General features: G+C 36.4%; 1 protein-coding gene across 4 annotated transcripts in view; it reads right to left on the bottom strand.

The window, feature by feature from the left end:
* arnt2 (aryl-hydrocarbon receptor nuclear translocator 2) overlaps positions 1 to 8,395 on the bottom strand; it is an 84,676-nt gene extending 76,281 nt beyond the window's left edge. For 2 of the 4 annotated variants that reach the window (XM_082154385.1, XM_082154388.1), the window contains exon 1: positions 8,042 to 8,393. In XM_082154385.1, the coding sequence (XP_082010511.1) occupies positions 8,042 to 8,072 (31 nt within the window). In that variant the 5' untranslated portion in view covers positions 8,073 to 8,393. Of the gene's footprint in view, positions 1 to 8,041 lie in introns of all 4 variants that reach the window. The other 2 variants (XM_082154386.1, XM_082154387.1) reach the window with 2 other exon arrangements.
* Between the last annotated feature and the right edge of the window lie 6,615 nt (positions 8,396 to 15,010).

Below are 15,010 nucleotides of genomic sequence, written 5' to 3'. Positions count from 1 at the left end.
CTTTTCTCTCCTCTGACTCTTTCATTCTAATGTCAGAGGCCCGTTTTCCATCCAGATCTGCCTCAAAACAAAACATCTACATGGCACCCGTCCATTGGGAACCCGCCTATAATGTCTGAGCTCTTTAGAAATGTGGACAGCACGCCTCATATGTGTTTTGCGTGAGAAGTGAACTCCATCGAGACAAAAACAGGCCAAATGAACAAATTCTTCAATCAAAGTGTAGAGAAAACCTTACCAGAACACCACGGTCTCTTGGATCCATCTTTATGGATCTATGCTGTGACAGATAAACTTAGATAAATTGATTCTTTGAAGGAATGATTCAGGTCTGGATTATCAGTACCGGTACTTGAGGTTCAGCACTGGGTATGTGGCAGTTTCAGTCGATTTTGGTGTTGCAATAGCCGATGCTGGAGAGCTTTTGTTCAAATGTTTGGGGTTCTGCAAGGATGAATTCAATTTATCAAAAGTGATAAGACACTTGTAACGTTAAAAAACATAAATTATGTTCTTTTGGACTTTCTATTCAAAGAATCCTGAAAAGTTTCCACATAAATATTAAGCAGTTTTTAACATTGAAAATAAGAAATGTTTCATATTTTTGGAAAATGGTTTTTTTGGGTGCAGACTGATGGGGCAGTGAACCCGAGGTTAACCTGTGAGTCAGTCCTAGCCTGTCCGATTTTAGGGGAAAATCGGGTCTATTGGAGACGTCCAATAGATGTTTTGGACGTGTCGAAAGAACACCACAGACACAGTACAATCCACATGGGAAAATCTCACAGTAAAACAAGCAGCTGTGCGAAATATGATACACCTGTCCGTGTTTTGCCAGATGAGAAGTTTATTTATGTATAATCTTACTACTCTTTCATTCTTTTTATAACTGAATCCACTGTATGTCCGACTGATTGCACTATATTCCTCCTTTTGATTCTAAACTGAACTCAAATGGCACTGAGAACTGGGTAAGAGACAAACATAAATTACTTAATTGGGGAACTTGAGAGATGAAACCATGTAGATGACCTGGGTCTGTGGTGAAGAAGTGAGTTTGATGTGTAATTAAACTCGAGGTTCTGTGGGGTGCGGACTGGATCGACTCCTTCCCTAGAGCTTCCGAACAAATGAGTTTTTGGGGTGCGGACTGATGGGGCAGTGACCCGGGGTTACCCCGCGAGTCAGTCCTAGAGCTCCTCCTGTCCGATTTAAGGGAAAAAACGGGTCCATCGGAGATGTCCAATAGATTTCTTAGGCACGCCGAAAGAACACCACAGACACAGTGTAATCACCATGGGAAAATCTCAGAGTAAAACTGGGAGTTGTGAAAAATATGATACACCGGTGTTTTGCCAGATGAGTTTATCTATGTATACTCTTTTTACTCTTTCAATTCATTTTATAACTGTATCATAATCTTTTAATTTCTTTTATAGCTGTTTTAATTTTCCTTGCTTTTATTTTGTGATTGTTTTAATTATTTTCTGTAGAGCACTTTGAATTGCCATAGTGTATGATATGTGATAGATAAATAAACAAACTTGCCTTGCCTTGCCTTGCCATATGCAAATCAGCAGATTAGAATTATTTCTGAAGGATCACGTGTCTCTGAAGACAGGGGTAACTGTTTTCCCTGTATTTTTTGTCAAATAAATGCAGCCTTGGTGAGCAAAACTTTGTGTTCTTTGAGTTTTCAGCACTGTATATTATTTTAATATTAGCTGCTAAACATAGATACATGTTACAGCTAAATGAAAGTCTGAATTGACTTAAGAATGGACTTATATGGACTATATAATATAATAGCTATATAATAGAATAGAATATAATAGCTAAATTGTTAAACCTCTTTAACTCAGAAGGTTTGATTGCAAAGCATTTAGGGTACGTTTACACAACAACTATGTACAAAAAAAGAACGTTTTTTTCTTTGTATAGATGACAAAGTTGTCAAAACGATCCCCGTTCACATGGATCCGCGAAAACAATTAAAAATGCTGTATTATGCTGCCAGGCCAGAAGTTGGCAATGTAACTTTGTAAAGAAAGACTACGCGCCTATAGACAGAACACGTAATGCATTTACACAGAGATGATAACGGTATCGTTTTCAAAAACTTGCACTCTGAAGTACACCAAAATGCCGTTGATGTGGAAATGAACAGCCAAAACACATAAAAAGTTGTCTCATCTAAACGGCCCCTTAGTTTCTATTCTCTACCAGCAATAAAAAGAGAGTGAAAAGGGTGATTCAGTGCAGCTGAAGCATTATGATTTCAGGGTGTAGATGAGGTTGAAGGGACACTTGGCCTATTTCCATGCAGAAAAGAGTTTCTCTTGATTCAGAGCAGGAATGGATCAGAAAGTAACAAGTTTAAAGGGAAAATCTACAAACGATTTAATTAACATGATCAAATCCTTTTTTCTGATAGCACGAATATGTCAAGAACAATGACTCTTCTCTTCTGCTCTATTGTTACACAGCCAAAGAAAGTTCATGCTGCCAAAAGTTCTAGATATTTCAGACATGATGGTCAGCAGAAAAATCAAAAACATGCTGAGATACTTCAATAATGCATGCGTGTGCAATTGACCTCAGTAGTGTTTTTACAGAAATGCTGTAGGCTATTTTTTTTTTTACAACATCAAAACTCCAATCACTTACTAATGTTTCATGCAAGAATGGACTAAGCATTCATAACCAAATTAAAGGGGCCGTATAATGAAAATGTCCATTTTCAAAGAGTTCAATAAACTATGAAAACATACTGTAACTTTCAGAGCTAAAAACTTTGAAAAAGCATTTATTGAAACTAAGCTGCAAAAACAACTTGTTCTGAATCCAACTTTCTGATGTCAGGTAAATCAATATATTAACAAACAACATAAGTCAGCAATGCCCGGGTGATCAGAAACTTGGTTCACCCACATAAAGAAGAGGAAATATCAGAGATACTCGCATATTTCAGCACAAGTTGTTATAGGAATCTGTCACAATGTCATGCAGCTTTACAAATAGGCTGTTATTGAAGAATGGAGCTGTTAAAAAAAATAAAAATCTATATTGGACTTGCAGCACATAAAAACACAAGTTAAAGTACTGCTGTCTTTCATCACAGACAGGCATTTACATAGAAGTCTTAGGGTGTGTTCATACTTGGCAGGTTTGGTTCGATTAAAACAAACTCCGGTGCAATTACTCTGTAAGTGCGGTTCATTTGATTAAGTGTGAACGCTGCCATCCAAACCCTGGGTCTCAAAAGTTGGGTCTCGGTCTGCTTCCAAACAAACAGCAGACACAGACCAAAGACATCTTATGAACCAAAATGCAGAAGCACCTTTTTTTTCTTGTCATACGAGCTACGTTGCCCATTACAGTTCGGTACAGGCGTCAGAAATGCAGTCTCCTTGCAGCAGGCCTTTGTTTTTGTGCAACAGAGGAATTCCTGCCGCTGTTTTGACTCCTTTACACATTTTATAAACTCTTCATGAGCTCTCCCTCAGTTGGTCAAAATACCATCATATGTACGTGCACATATAACAAGCGCATTTAGTCCAGAACACAGCATTGTTTTGGATGTTCATTAAGTTCCGTTGCAAAATTCAGGATTTTTTTTTATCTTTAGGTTCGGTCTTAAAATTACAGTGTGAACGCTAAACACAGCAGGACTAAATGTATTTTTTTCTTTTTTGGTCCAGATCAAAAAAACTGAACTACAAGTGGACTACAATTACACACTCTTAGAGTGCTTTTACACTTGGTGCGCATGTGGGTTCGAATGACGGCATAGTTCGGTTCGTTTGGATGATGTGAACTCGTTTTCCGAACTCGGGTGCGCATCCTGCGAACCGTACCCGAGTCCACATAAAAGGGTGGTCTGGGGTACGGTTCATATGAACTCCAGCACGGTTTACTGCTGATATGAACACAACTGTACTAAATCTCGGAAGTGAACCGATATTGATGTACGATTTGATAAAATTGTGTGTTTGTGTGTGTTCTCACTCACTTTTGCTAACACTAAGTAGCTTTTGCTCTCGGGGTCCCCCTACAGTTGGGAAACAGTATTGTCTTCTACTACCGTCGTAAAATCTGTCATGGTAACACCAGGGGTTACACGTGCATTTGTTGACAAGCCGATACCCCGAACTCTGCAGAAGGAGTTCTCGAATCTCACGTCTTGGGCAGACTGCCTGCGTTGCGTGTGAAATGTCTTCATCCCAGGTACAGTGGCATATATTTCAGCATGTCATATGAATATAATTTCATGGGTTTTATTTTTTTCAAACGCCAAAAGATCGCGTAGCTCACGTTTACAAGCCAGCGTCATTATAGTAGCCTATTGGCTACTGTTTTACAGAATGCTAATTCAATTCAATGTTTGTGTGGTAGGTAATAGCCATATATCATCAATATTATAATATCAAGCTACCACAGATGAATCTGCAAAGTGGAAAAATCGATTTGCATTATAGCCTGAGGCAAGACACTTTCACCAGAAAAATAAATAAACAAACGTGACTATCAGTCTGCAGTCATTAGGCTACTTAGCCTAAAGTATAATTTTGTCCGTCTAATCATGTATTATTTACTTGCAAGAATGTAGCTCCTACCAAACTCCTACACGCTGTTTATACATAGGCTTACTTCTGACTCTTTTTTTTGTCCGTTGCTGCTTTGGCCATGACAAAAACATACGCACGAACTCTCACGTCCAAATTTGACGAAGTGGTGGGGGAAGTGACGTATGCCGTAAAGCAGTCGAATTTTGTAGTTCTTTTTGTGCTCTGGTTACTACCCGAACCCCGAAGTTACGTAGTGCCAGTAAAAGCGATACAGACCCCGTCAGGCTATGGCAGATGTGTCATTCAACCTATTGTAAGTCGATGTACCATCACAAGGGTCTTGGAAATATATTATGAAGGTTGAAAAGCTACATAGTGTTGCTTTAAGCATGGCTGACGCTTAAGACATCAGCGCAAAATGTACATTATGAAACATTTGAGCTAAACACAAAAGACTCAAAACAGTGAAACTGCTATTTTAAACGAGTAGTTCTGACTATAAAAATTAAAGCAGTCAATAACTAGCGTTCAAACATTTGGGGTCGGTAAGATTTTTCTTTTTTAATGTTTTTGAAAGAATTGTCTCACGCTCACCAAGGCTGCATTTATTTGATCAAAAACAGTAATACTGTGAACTGTTTTCTGTTTGAATATTTATTATGCAATTTTTTCAAAGCTGAATTTTCAGCATCAGTCACATGATCCTTCAGAGATCATTCTAATATGCTGATTTGCTACTCAAGAAACATTTCTTATTATTATATCAATGTTGTAAACAGCATTTATTTGAAACAAACATCTTTTGTAACATTATGTCTTCACTGTCACTTTTGAGTAATTTAATGTGTCTTTGCTGAATAGAAGTATGAATTTCTTTTAAAAAAAAAATCTTACTGAGCCCAAACTTTTGAACAGTGGTGTACACACACCTGTGACAAACATCATTTGAATGTGGTATAAACGGTATACAGCATACTATCTACAGGTTGACACTTCTACAGTCTCACATTACATACATCATATATTCAAGCTCAGCCCTTTCTATCAAGAAAACAAAGTCAATCCTGTCAACAGGTGATTAGAATTTGCTAGCTGATGTAGCACACCATATGCTCTAGAAACACACAAGTCTTTCTTAGCAATGGCTATATTTCTGGTCAGCCCTGTTATCCATCCCTCCTCTCAATAGAAAGGCTTCCTTCACAAACACAAGAGGTCGGCTAACAGTCTGAACTGTTGCTAATCAACTGTGCCTGTAATCCCCCTTGACAAACGCCAACTGCTATTTGTACGAAACACGTTCTTATCGCAGCCATGCTGCAACCAGCCTTTTGTTAAGCATTGTGGGCATAACGGTAAAAGTACAGATGGCCTCCATATTTCTTAACCAAGCAAAATAAAAGCAAGCTGACTTTAAAACAAAGTGCCCTTGAGTTCAACTACAGTCATGTGACTTCAGCCCAGAATGCTCTTGTGCATTTTAAAGCGCGCTTGGCAGCTCTGTGTGTCAACCAGGTGCTAATAACGCACACATTCTTTATTCATTTCACCTCATTTGCATTTACAATGAGGTGGCGGGAAAGGAATTGCCCGCTGGGGGGGAAAAAAGAGTGTTCATGGAAGCAATGGAGTCATGGAGCGTAATTTACTTTAGCAAGTGCAGACTGAATAAATTGAGCAGCAGTAGGTTTCTGTGACATGCTTCTATCAATCACTAACCCAGTTTGTTTGATTTGTACAGCAAGTTTGTTGCATAAAGTTTACTAGATGTAGGAATTTTTTTTTATCATATTATCAGTTTTATCAGGCAAGAGATAATATTGCAATTTTTTTTCCAATTCAGACCATTTTTATTGTATGTAAAAAAATATTTGTTATATGAACTTTTAGGGCCTCTAAATGATCACCATGACTACTACATGCATTCAGTCGCTTGATTGACAATGTTTAGCAAGTAAAATCCCTTTTAGTATAATTGTGAAAATGTCTTTTTGTTATGAAATCTTTGATTTTTATAAAGTAAACATTAAATACATTTGTATACAGCTAAAAAATATTTCAAGATGAACAATTACTGGATTGAAGCAAGTTTGATTAACTTGATTATCTATACTTTTTGGAAAATCAAAATGTATCACATATGATACATTAGGCTTTTGAGGAACGTACATCTCTCAATCATAATTGTATTGCATTGTATTATATGTTTTCTGTATTAAACTACAGAACTTTGATCATAAAACTAAGCATTTAAATATTATATTATTGGGAAATATAGAGTGACAACTGATGTGCATATTGTGTAAGCTGTCTGTTATAAGAATTCTGATAGTTGCATTACAAGGTATTATAATTTCATCTGTTTGGCCATATAAATAACAACATCTGCACCAAATTGCATATTTCTGCTCAGTTTGGGCCTCTGAATAAAACTGAGGTGTTTTTTTTTTCTCCTCAAGGGTTAAAATGTGATGCCTGGTTTCACCTGAAGCAACATTTCTATATCTGTGCATGTGCAGCCCCTGCTAATTTAATAATTTGGCCTTCTAACGTTACATCTTTTCATCCAGCTTGTTGTTCTGAGTCAACAAGTAAACCTGAAACATTCTGTGGTGTCTAAAATAAACGACAAATGCCCACATAATCGTGACTTTGGTGGCAGACAGTTTAAACTCTAGCACCATTAAATATTCAGTAACAAAATAAAAATGTCACACATTCATGTTAACTTACATTAGCTCAGGACAGTCTTACACAACAATCCAGCGCTCGTGTTTACATCTCGCACTGTCACTTTACCGTTTTGTCTCATATTCTTGCTCCTAGTTTACTGCTATTTGTACATGATATTTTTTGTTGACTTGTTTAGTGTTTCACAGAAACATCAAAAATCTCACTTGCTATACTAATATGTACATGTGACAATAAACTTGACTGTTTGGTTAACAGGCTACAGAATCAACAGGCTGAGGAAGTAAAGCTGTTATATGCGTGTTACATACTCAAGCTCATAACAAATAACCTCATCTGTCCCATTGCATTACAGTCCCATAAGCAACGTATCAGATTCACTAGCTGCGTATCAAGGAAATCAAATCACGTAGACTACTGGCTTGGGAAAATTTATTCAGCATCTAATTTGCATTAGCAACAAGCCACGGCAGAATAACGCCAAATGTGATACATTTCGTTCTGACGTCACAATACAGTCGCGCGATGTTCTATAGTCACGAAAAAATGAACGTTATATTAACGATATAGCCGTGATACAGTAGCATTTAAATGTTTATTCTATATGTCGCTGTTGTTACTTGTGCAGGGGGGAGGGGGTGCTCGCGTGCGTTTAAACCGTCGCGGTTTCTTTTGTTAAGGCGAAAACACAATATTGGGTAAAACCCAAAACCCCGACGTTCGGTTTCCCTTTAAACACCACACAATATGTTTAAAAGCACAAAGATAAAATTGCTACTCACCCGATGGGTTTACAGCGGCGGGTGTTGCCATTTTGCCTGGGTGGAAACACAGAAATGCAGAAATGACGCACAATACGAAAATAACGCCGCACGCGATCCTCTCCGAGTGTCTCAAACGCGCCAAACTCAGTTCAGCCCCGCATGTGAAGAGGTGATGGCGTTCGAGCGATGCTGGATGAGATTTTACTGCGTTTCAGTTCGTGCATGTAGCAGTTCGTCTGACAAACGCAAGATGTCTGAGAGGTTGCGTGAACACCGCGAGACTTCACTGAATTAATGAATGCAGGATCCAAGCAGCAGCTTCGGCGCCTTTCTGCCCTCCAAGAACTTCAGACCGGGCTGGAATACACTCATGCGTTGTTGCTTTGCTATGGTCGTGTGCGCTGAGACATCACTGCCTGTTCTGAGATCCGTATAATAGTCAAATGTAGAGTTTTCTCTTTTGTATAGGCTTTTGGTTTCAAACTCATAGTTAAAAAACAAAAAGTTTTTTAGAAATTTTTTTTTTTTTTTTTGCAAATTGTCTTCCAAACTAAAAGTCTAACATAGGCCAATTTGTTTTTTCTACAGATTTTAATTTGTTTCATAATCGTTTTATTGTTTAAATAAAAATCTATTTATTATGGATCAATCAAGATTATTCTCTTGTGAAAATGGTCAGTGTGCAGTGAACTAGGCTATATCTTTTTTCCTTGCCAATGCCAACAATGAGGCTGTCTAATAGTTTGTTTGTTTTGTCAAGCCTTTTAGACTTGTGTCTATAATGTGATTTATAAAATAAAGCCACAGAGAGAAATATAGCCCCAGTTTTCCTCATTTATGTACAAAGTGTTAAATGTTTGCCATCATTTTATTTAAAAAAAATCATATAAAAATGTTTGTCATACAAAAGCATGTCTGTTTATGTAAAATAATTTGCATCAATTACATTTCTATATTGCAGTGTTCTATACGCAAAACCACAAAACACGCACACAGGATGCAAAAGCAAACACTTCATTCAAAACTATTTTAAAAATTGTGTTTTTGTAACTACACACAAACCATTAAATGATTAGTCACGTACACGCCAAACTACGCACGGATGTGTAAATATAAAACACTACTATCTTGTGTCTTTTGTTTGTTCAGTGTGCAGTCGAGTGTACAGGAGTTTGTCATCGCTTACAGGTGCACTACACTCAAAAAAATAGCTTAATACAATTATCACACCTATTTCCACACAGTTTAACAAATTTATTTGAACTTAAACTAGGTTAATTTCATGCATGAGTAAAATTCATCCTAAGTGAATGAGATCACACCAATTTCATTTGACGTGTATTGTGTGAATGTTTCCTGAATATAATTCACTCTTGTTGAGCCAACCAGTGATGTTGCTGTTCATGCCCTTGTGCAGATTTGCTTGAGTTTTCTGTGTTTTTAAGAAAATGGACAGACTTGTTAGTTGAACAAGTGTTTAGTGTATAATGTTTGGTTATTTTGAACATTTAAAAGAGTTTGTAGAACATGAAATAATAATAAAATAAAAAAAAGGGGTTACCATTGTGGTGAAGAGGAGAGCTTTTGCTTAGGTACCCACATACTGTACATATCAGTGGTGTAGTCTAGTTTTTTGTAGTGAGTATACTCTAATACCCCCCCCCCCCCCCCCCCCGCGCGCCGCATACTCACCCATCCCAGGGCGTCATCCCATAAGCACCACCACACTCACTATGCATACAGTATGCATCGACATGTAATTGAGAGCATTATGAAATACTAAGTGTTATCAACATGTCAATTTATTCATGTTTTCACTGTTATATGAATAATGGTCCCTGAAGCACAGGTTTTATCAGCTGACAATTAAAAAAAAAAAAAAAAAATTTTTTAACATTATAGGCACAAATACAAATTTACTTTTATAAATGGTGTTTTTGAAGAAAAAAAAAAGTGTTATTTTAAAATACATTTTACTGTGCAATTTCTTTCTAATTAATTTGAGTTAGACCGAACTTTTATTTTGGTGGGTTGTAGACATTTGAGTTTCTGTGTGTTTTAATAAACTATTATTATTATTATTATTATTATTATTAGGCCTGAAGTATACTCTACTGTGCAATAGTAATATATTTCTGTTATAATTTCTTCAAGTTATACCGAACTTTTATTTTGACAGGTTGTCGTAAAGACATAACAGTTTCTGTGTGTATATGAAACGAATGAATGACGATAGTTTTATCAAATGAAATGGTGAAATTCGCATGAAGTGACTCTCATAGCAGCTCTGCGATGAAATGCACATGTGTGGCTGTAGCCTACATCATTCATGTCTCAATACAGTGAAACGCTGAAAACACCACGAGCGTAAGTCACCCGTGCTTGTGTGTGTGTGTGTGTGTGTGTGTGTGTGTGTGTGTGTGTGTGTGTGTGTGTGTGTGTGTGTGTGTGTGTGTGTGTGTGTGTAGTGGAGCACACATTGAGCGCTCATTCCCAGAGACGCGTAGAACAATTGCAGTCTCTTTTAGCTTTAATATTCATAGACACTAGTCCATATCGAGATTTGATTCATTGTACAGCAGCTATTTTGATTTATTCATTCAAAAATAGCCAAAATCCGTGACGTTCTGCCCTATAGCAAGTTCCATTTGTGACTGGATTCCGCGATTCGATCCGTCGCTTCGCAAACACAGACGGGGTGAATTTATGAATGAAAGTTAAAGTTCTGACACAAAACGAAGTTGTTACGTATCCTCACGCTTTTTTAAGTGGGTATACGCAAATCCTTGGCCTTTTCTAGTGGGTATACGGCGTATACCTGCGTATCACGTAGACTACACCACTGGTACATATATATATGATCATTTGATTGAGAGTAATAGAAGACTGTCCACACTGTGTAAAATTATGTGCTCTGTAACTATATAATATTATTTACTTAAAAACTAATAGCCAATGCAACACTTGTTCATATGCTAAGTGTGACTTCTGTTGCATGCAAGTTATGATTAATTTAAAAGTTTCTCATCACTGGCATTAGCAGTTACAGTTCATTGAGAACAACAAAGTTATCTATCCTATCCCCATACAAAGCAAGCTGGGAACAAGAAATCCACTGCCCAGTTTCATTCAATGATACACAAATGATTCATGTAGTCCCAACACAAATGGTTTAAGTTAACTTAACATTTTACAAATTTCATTTCATTTAACGTAATAAAATTTAGTGCAAATGTATTGTTTCAACTTATTTTATTTAAATAAACGGAACAGCTTGAATTTTTTTTTGAGTGTATAAAAAAGTTGCTGCCTTTCATTTTTAAGTACAATCAACTTGGATGTTTAAATCATTTGAAATTTAGACTTTAATTACATTAAACTGATGTAAAGAAATTAGCTGAATATTGTATAACTTATAAAAAAGAAAACAATTGCTTAACTTAAGCAATGTAAAAACATTTGTTGTCATAACTTATTGATCATATAATTTATAAGTGTACATGTATTTGCACAAATTATAAACTATATTTACACTATATTTATAGTATGTAAGCACAGTTGATAAACTTTACAGTTATTGAACTGAACTGAATCAACACAACTGACTTGAACTGTATAATGACACTTGTTAGAGCTGCTTTGAGGCATCATTTGAATTTGTTACTATTGTGAAGCTGCTTTGAAACAATCTGTATTGTGTAAAGTGATACATAAAGGTGACTTGACTTGTATGTATATTTACAAAATAAACAGAAATGCAAGGGTGAACATTTTATTTGTCTCTTAAAACATTTGAGTTTTGATTTCTAACTGATCAAATTATGAATATTTACACTATAAAAAGAAATGCACGGGTAAAAATAAATTATTTCTTTCTCAAAACATTGAGTTTTGATTTTTTTTAAAGTGAACAAATAGGTACAAATGTTTTCACACATGATCACTGAGTGTAGGCAATCAGTAAACGAGTGTGACATTTAAAATGCAGTGATTTCCAAATGAAACACAAGAGCTGGTTGTTTTTAATTATGTGTCTAGAACTGTGTTTAGAGTTTTGAAAAAAGTTTGTTTCACAAAATTTCAAACTGAGTGTAAAGTAGATAATGTGCTTGCAGTTTTGCAGACTTGGTCTAAATATTAGGTATATGAGTGAATGATTTCACTAAGTGGGCCTCAAGGCACTCTTAGAGTATAAGCATTCTTAAAAAACTGTAACTCTGTTTGTCACATGATCTAGTTTTTGTAATTGAGCTAAATCGTGACAGGGATCAGAACATCAAGAGTGTAATATAATTTTAGTATTATTTCCATAGGGATTTACCTGATTAATAATGTGCCTGGAGACGATCTGATGATGAATTCCGTGAATAGATTTCTATTGAGGTCAAGTTCCCAAGGAATCCCCTGGCTTTAAAATTATGTCATACAGTGACCCCACATATCACACTTCTCCAAAATCATTTATCATCACAAATTGTTCAATGCAAGTTAGTCTGAATAGGATCCTAAATCCTAAATCAAAGTCAGTGTCTTTAAAACACAGGCTCCTTTATCAGAACAGAGGTGAGGTACAGTAGTGCTCATTGTTTTGGACTGAAACAGCTCTCAGTCGACTCCATCTTGTTATGCACATTTCTTACCCCGACACACTCACATAAGTGATGGTGTCCTTTTTATATAAAGATGATGAAACACAAACAAAGTGAAAACATTAATCTTCCAGTGTTCCAGTGTAGTCACTCTTTTGATGATTTATGATGGAGCAAAAAACAATTTCCCTCTAGATGAAGTGAGGGTCAAACAATGAGTGATCAACACTGGAGGAGGTCGGGATGTTCTTATGGGGACATTTCAAGAAAATGCACACACACACACGCATACACACACTATGATGACACAATGTTTGACTCTTTTAGTTTTAAAAGCTTGAAGTTAGAAGGTAATACAATCAGGACAATAAAAAGATCCCATTGATACAGTTACTATGTTGTGATTATTTTCTAGAGTGTTGCTAGGCAGATGCTATTCTAGATGGTTACTTGGGAGTGTTGCTAGGCATTTTTCTGATGTGTTCCAAGTGGTTGCAAGACAGTTGCTAGGTGGTTGCTATGGAGTTCTGGGTGAGCGCTATGATGTTAGTAGGGTGTTGCTAAGGCCCTGTTTACACTAGTGCGTTTTTGTTTTAAAAAGGTATAACTTTTGCTACGGTTACGCCTGGTGTGTCCACACAACTCCAGAGTTTTCGACCCTCGGAAACTGAGACTTTTGGAAACGCTGCAGACCCCGTTTTAGTTTGGAAACCCCGGGGTTGTGTTTCAGTGTAAACTGACCCAAACGGACACTTTTGAAACTGAAGGCGTGGCTGCCCACAAACAATAAACTACCAGAACACGACAATAACACACCAGAGCCGTCTCTCTCAACAGCTCTGTAACAGGCCAGCCTCGAAGGCTGTGTAAAAAATAACATGGAGACGGAATTGCAGATAGATAGACAGACAGATAGACAGACAGATAGACAGACAGATAGACAGATAGATAGATAGATAGATAGATAGATAGATAGATAGATAGATAGATAGATAGATAGATAGATAGATAGATAGATAGATAGATAGATAGATAGATAGATAGATAGATAGATAGATAGATAGATAGATAGATAGATAGATAGATAGTTCTGCAGCAGTGTTTAGATTTGTGCCAGTTTTCCTCCTCTGGTTTCTCTGCAGTGCTGCTCTGACCTGGTTTAATAAGCTCTTGCACTGCAGACACCTGCATAAGACGTTTTGCTGACCTCTACTTTATTAAACATGCTTTCCGGGCAAAGAAAAACTAGCCTGTGCTTTAACAACAGACAGGGTTGACAGATCAAACTGAAAATCCAAACTAAACGAGGGGTGTTCATTGAATTTTAATATTCAGCAGTCAGAACAAACTTTGATCCCTGTAAACTTCAAAAGTGAAATTCCCAACTGCATGTTGTTACATCAGCTATCAATGTCTTCATCTCACCGGCCCCTCTGTAAGAACGGCCATAATTTTATACGCATTTTAATCTTGAGATTATATTTTAGTAATCAAAGAACAGCTTTCAAAAAGGAATTCCATTTACTTTTCTTTTTTGATCCCAATTGAATGACTATATTTGGCCTTTCTGGGCACTTGCTTCAGTAATTCACCTACTGATAAGCTTAAAGGAATACTTCACCCTAAAATGAAAATTTAGCTATCACTTTATTACATGTCAAGGTTATAGAAGTTTCATTCTCCATTTTTTATACACTAAATTCAAATGTTTGTGGCCACTGGCCAGTATGGTAAAAACTGTAATAATGTGAAATATTATAATTTTTGCTAGCCTTCAGTGCCACATGATCCTTCAGAAATCATTCTAAAATACTGATTTGCTGCTCAAGAATAATTTATAATATATTATTATCAGTGGTGGAAACCGTTGTGCTGCTGAATATTTTAGTGGAAACCACTTTTTTCAGGATTGTTTGATGAAAAGAAAGTTCAAAAGAACAGCATTAATTTGAAATAGATTGTTTTTGCAACAATGTATATATATATTTATATAAAACGGTGTCTTAGAGGTTTCTCCTAAAATCCCTTAAGAGAAATAGTATTGAACATTAACAATTGTTGACACACATTAAGAGTATACTGAATGTGGACTGGAGCACCGATTATTTGGTTTTGGAAGATGAGAAAAGGTTTTATTTGATGAGAAATGTCTGAGTTTATATTGACATTTTTATTCATCAGTCTGGGATATATGAAAACAGCAATGTTGAAAAGTCCCTGAAGCACATTTGCCATTTTGAATAATGTCAGGTAGAAAATTGAGCTCTGAATGTCGATATAAAGATATTGACTAAGTGCAAGTTTCCATAAAGATATTGACTAAGTGCAAGTTTCTGTTTTCATTGTTCACCATGAGATCGAGATACCCAGCAAATGACAAAGTGCATTTAAAATATCT

This window comes from Leuciscus leuciscus (genome assembly GCF_965113295.1).
Source record: "Leuciscus leuciscus genome assembly, chromosome: 2".
NCBI classification, from domain to species: Eukaryota; Metazoa; Chordata; class Actinopteri; order Cypriniformes; family Leuciscidae; genus Leuciscus; species Leuciscus leuciscus.
This window is presented reverse-complemented; position numbering and strand designations above follow the sequence as displayed.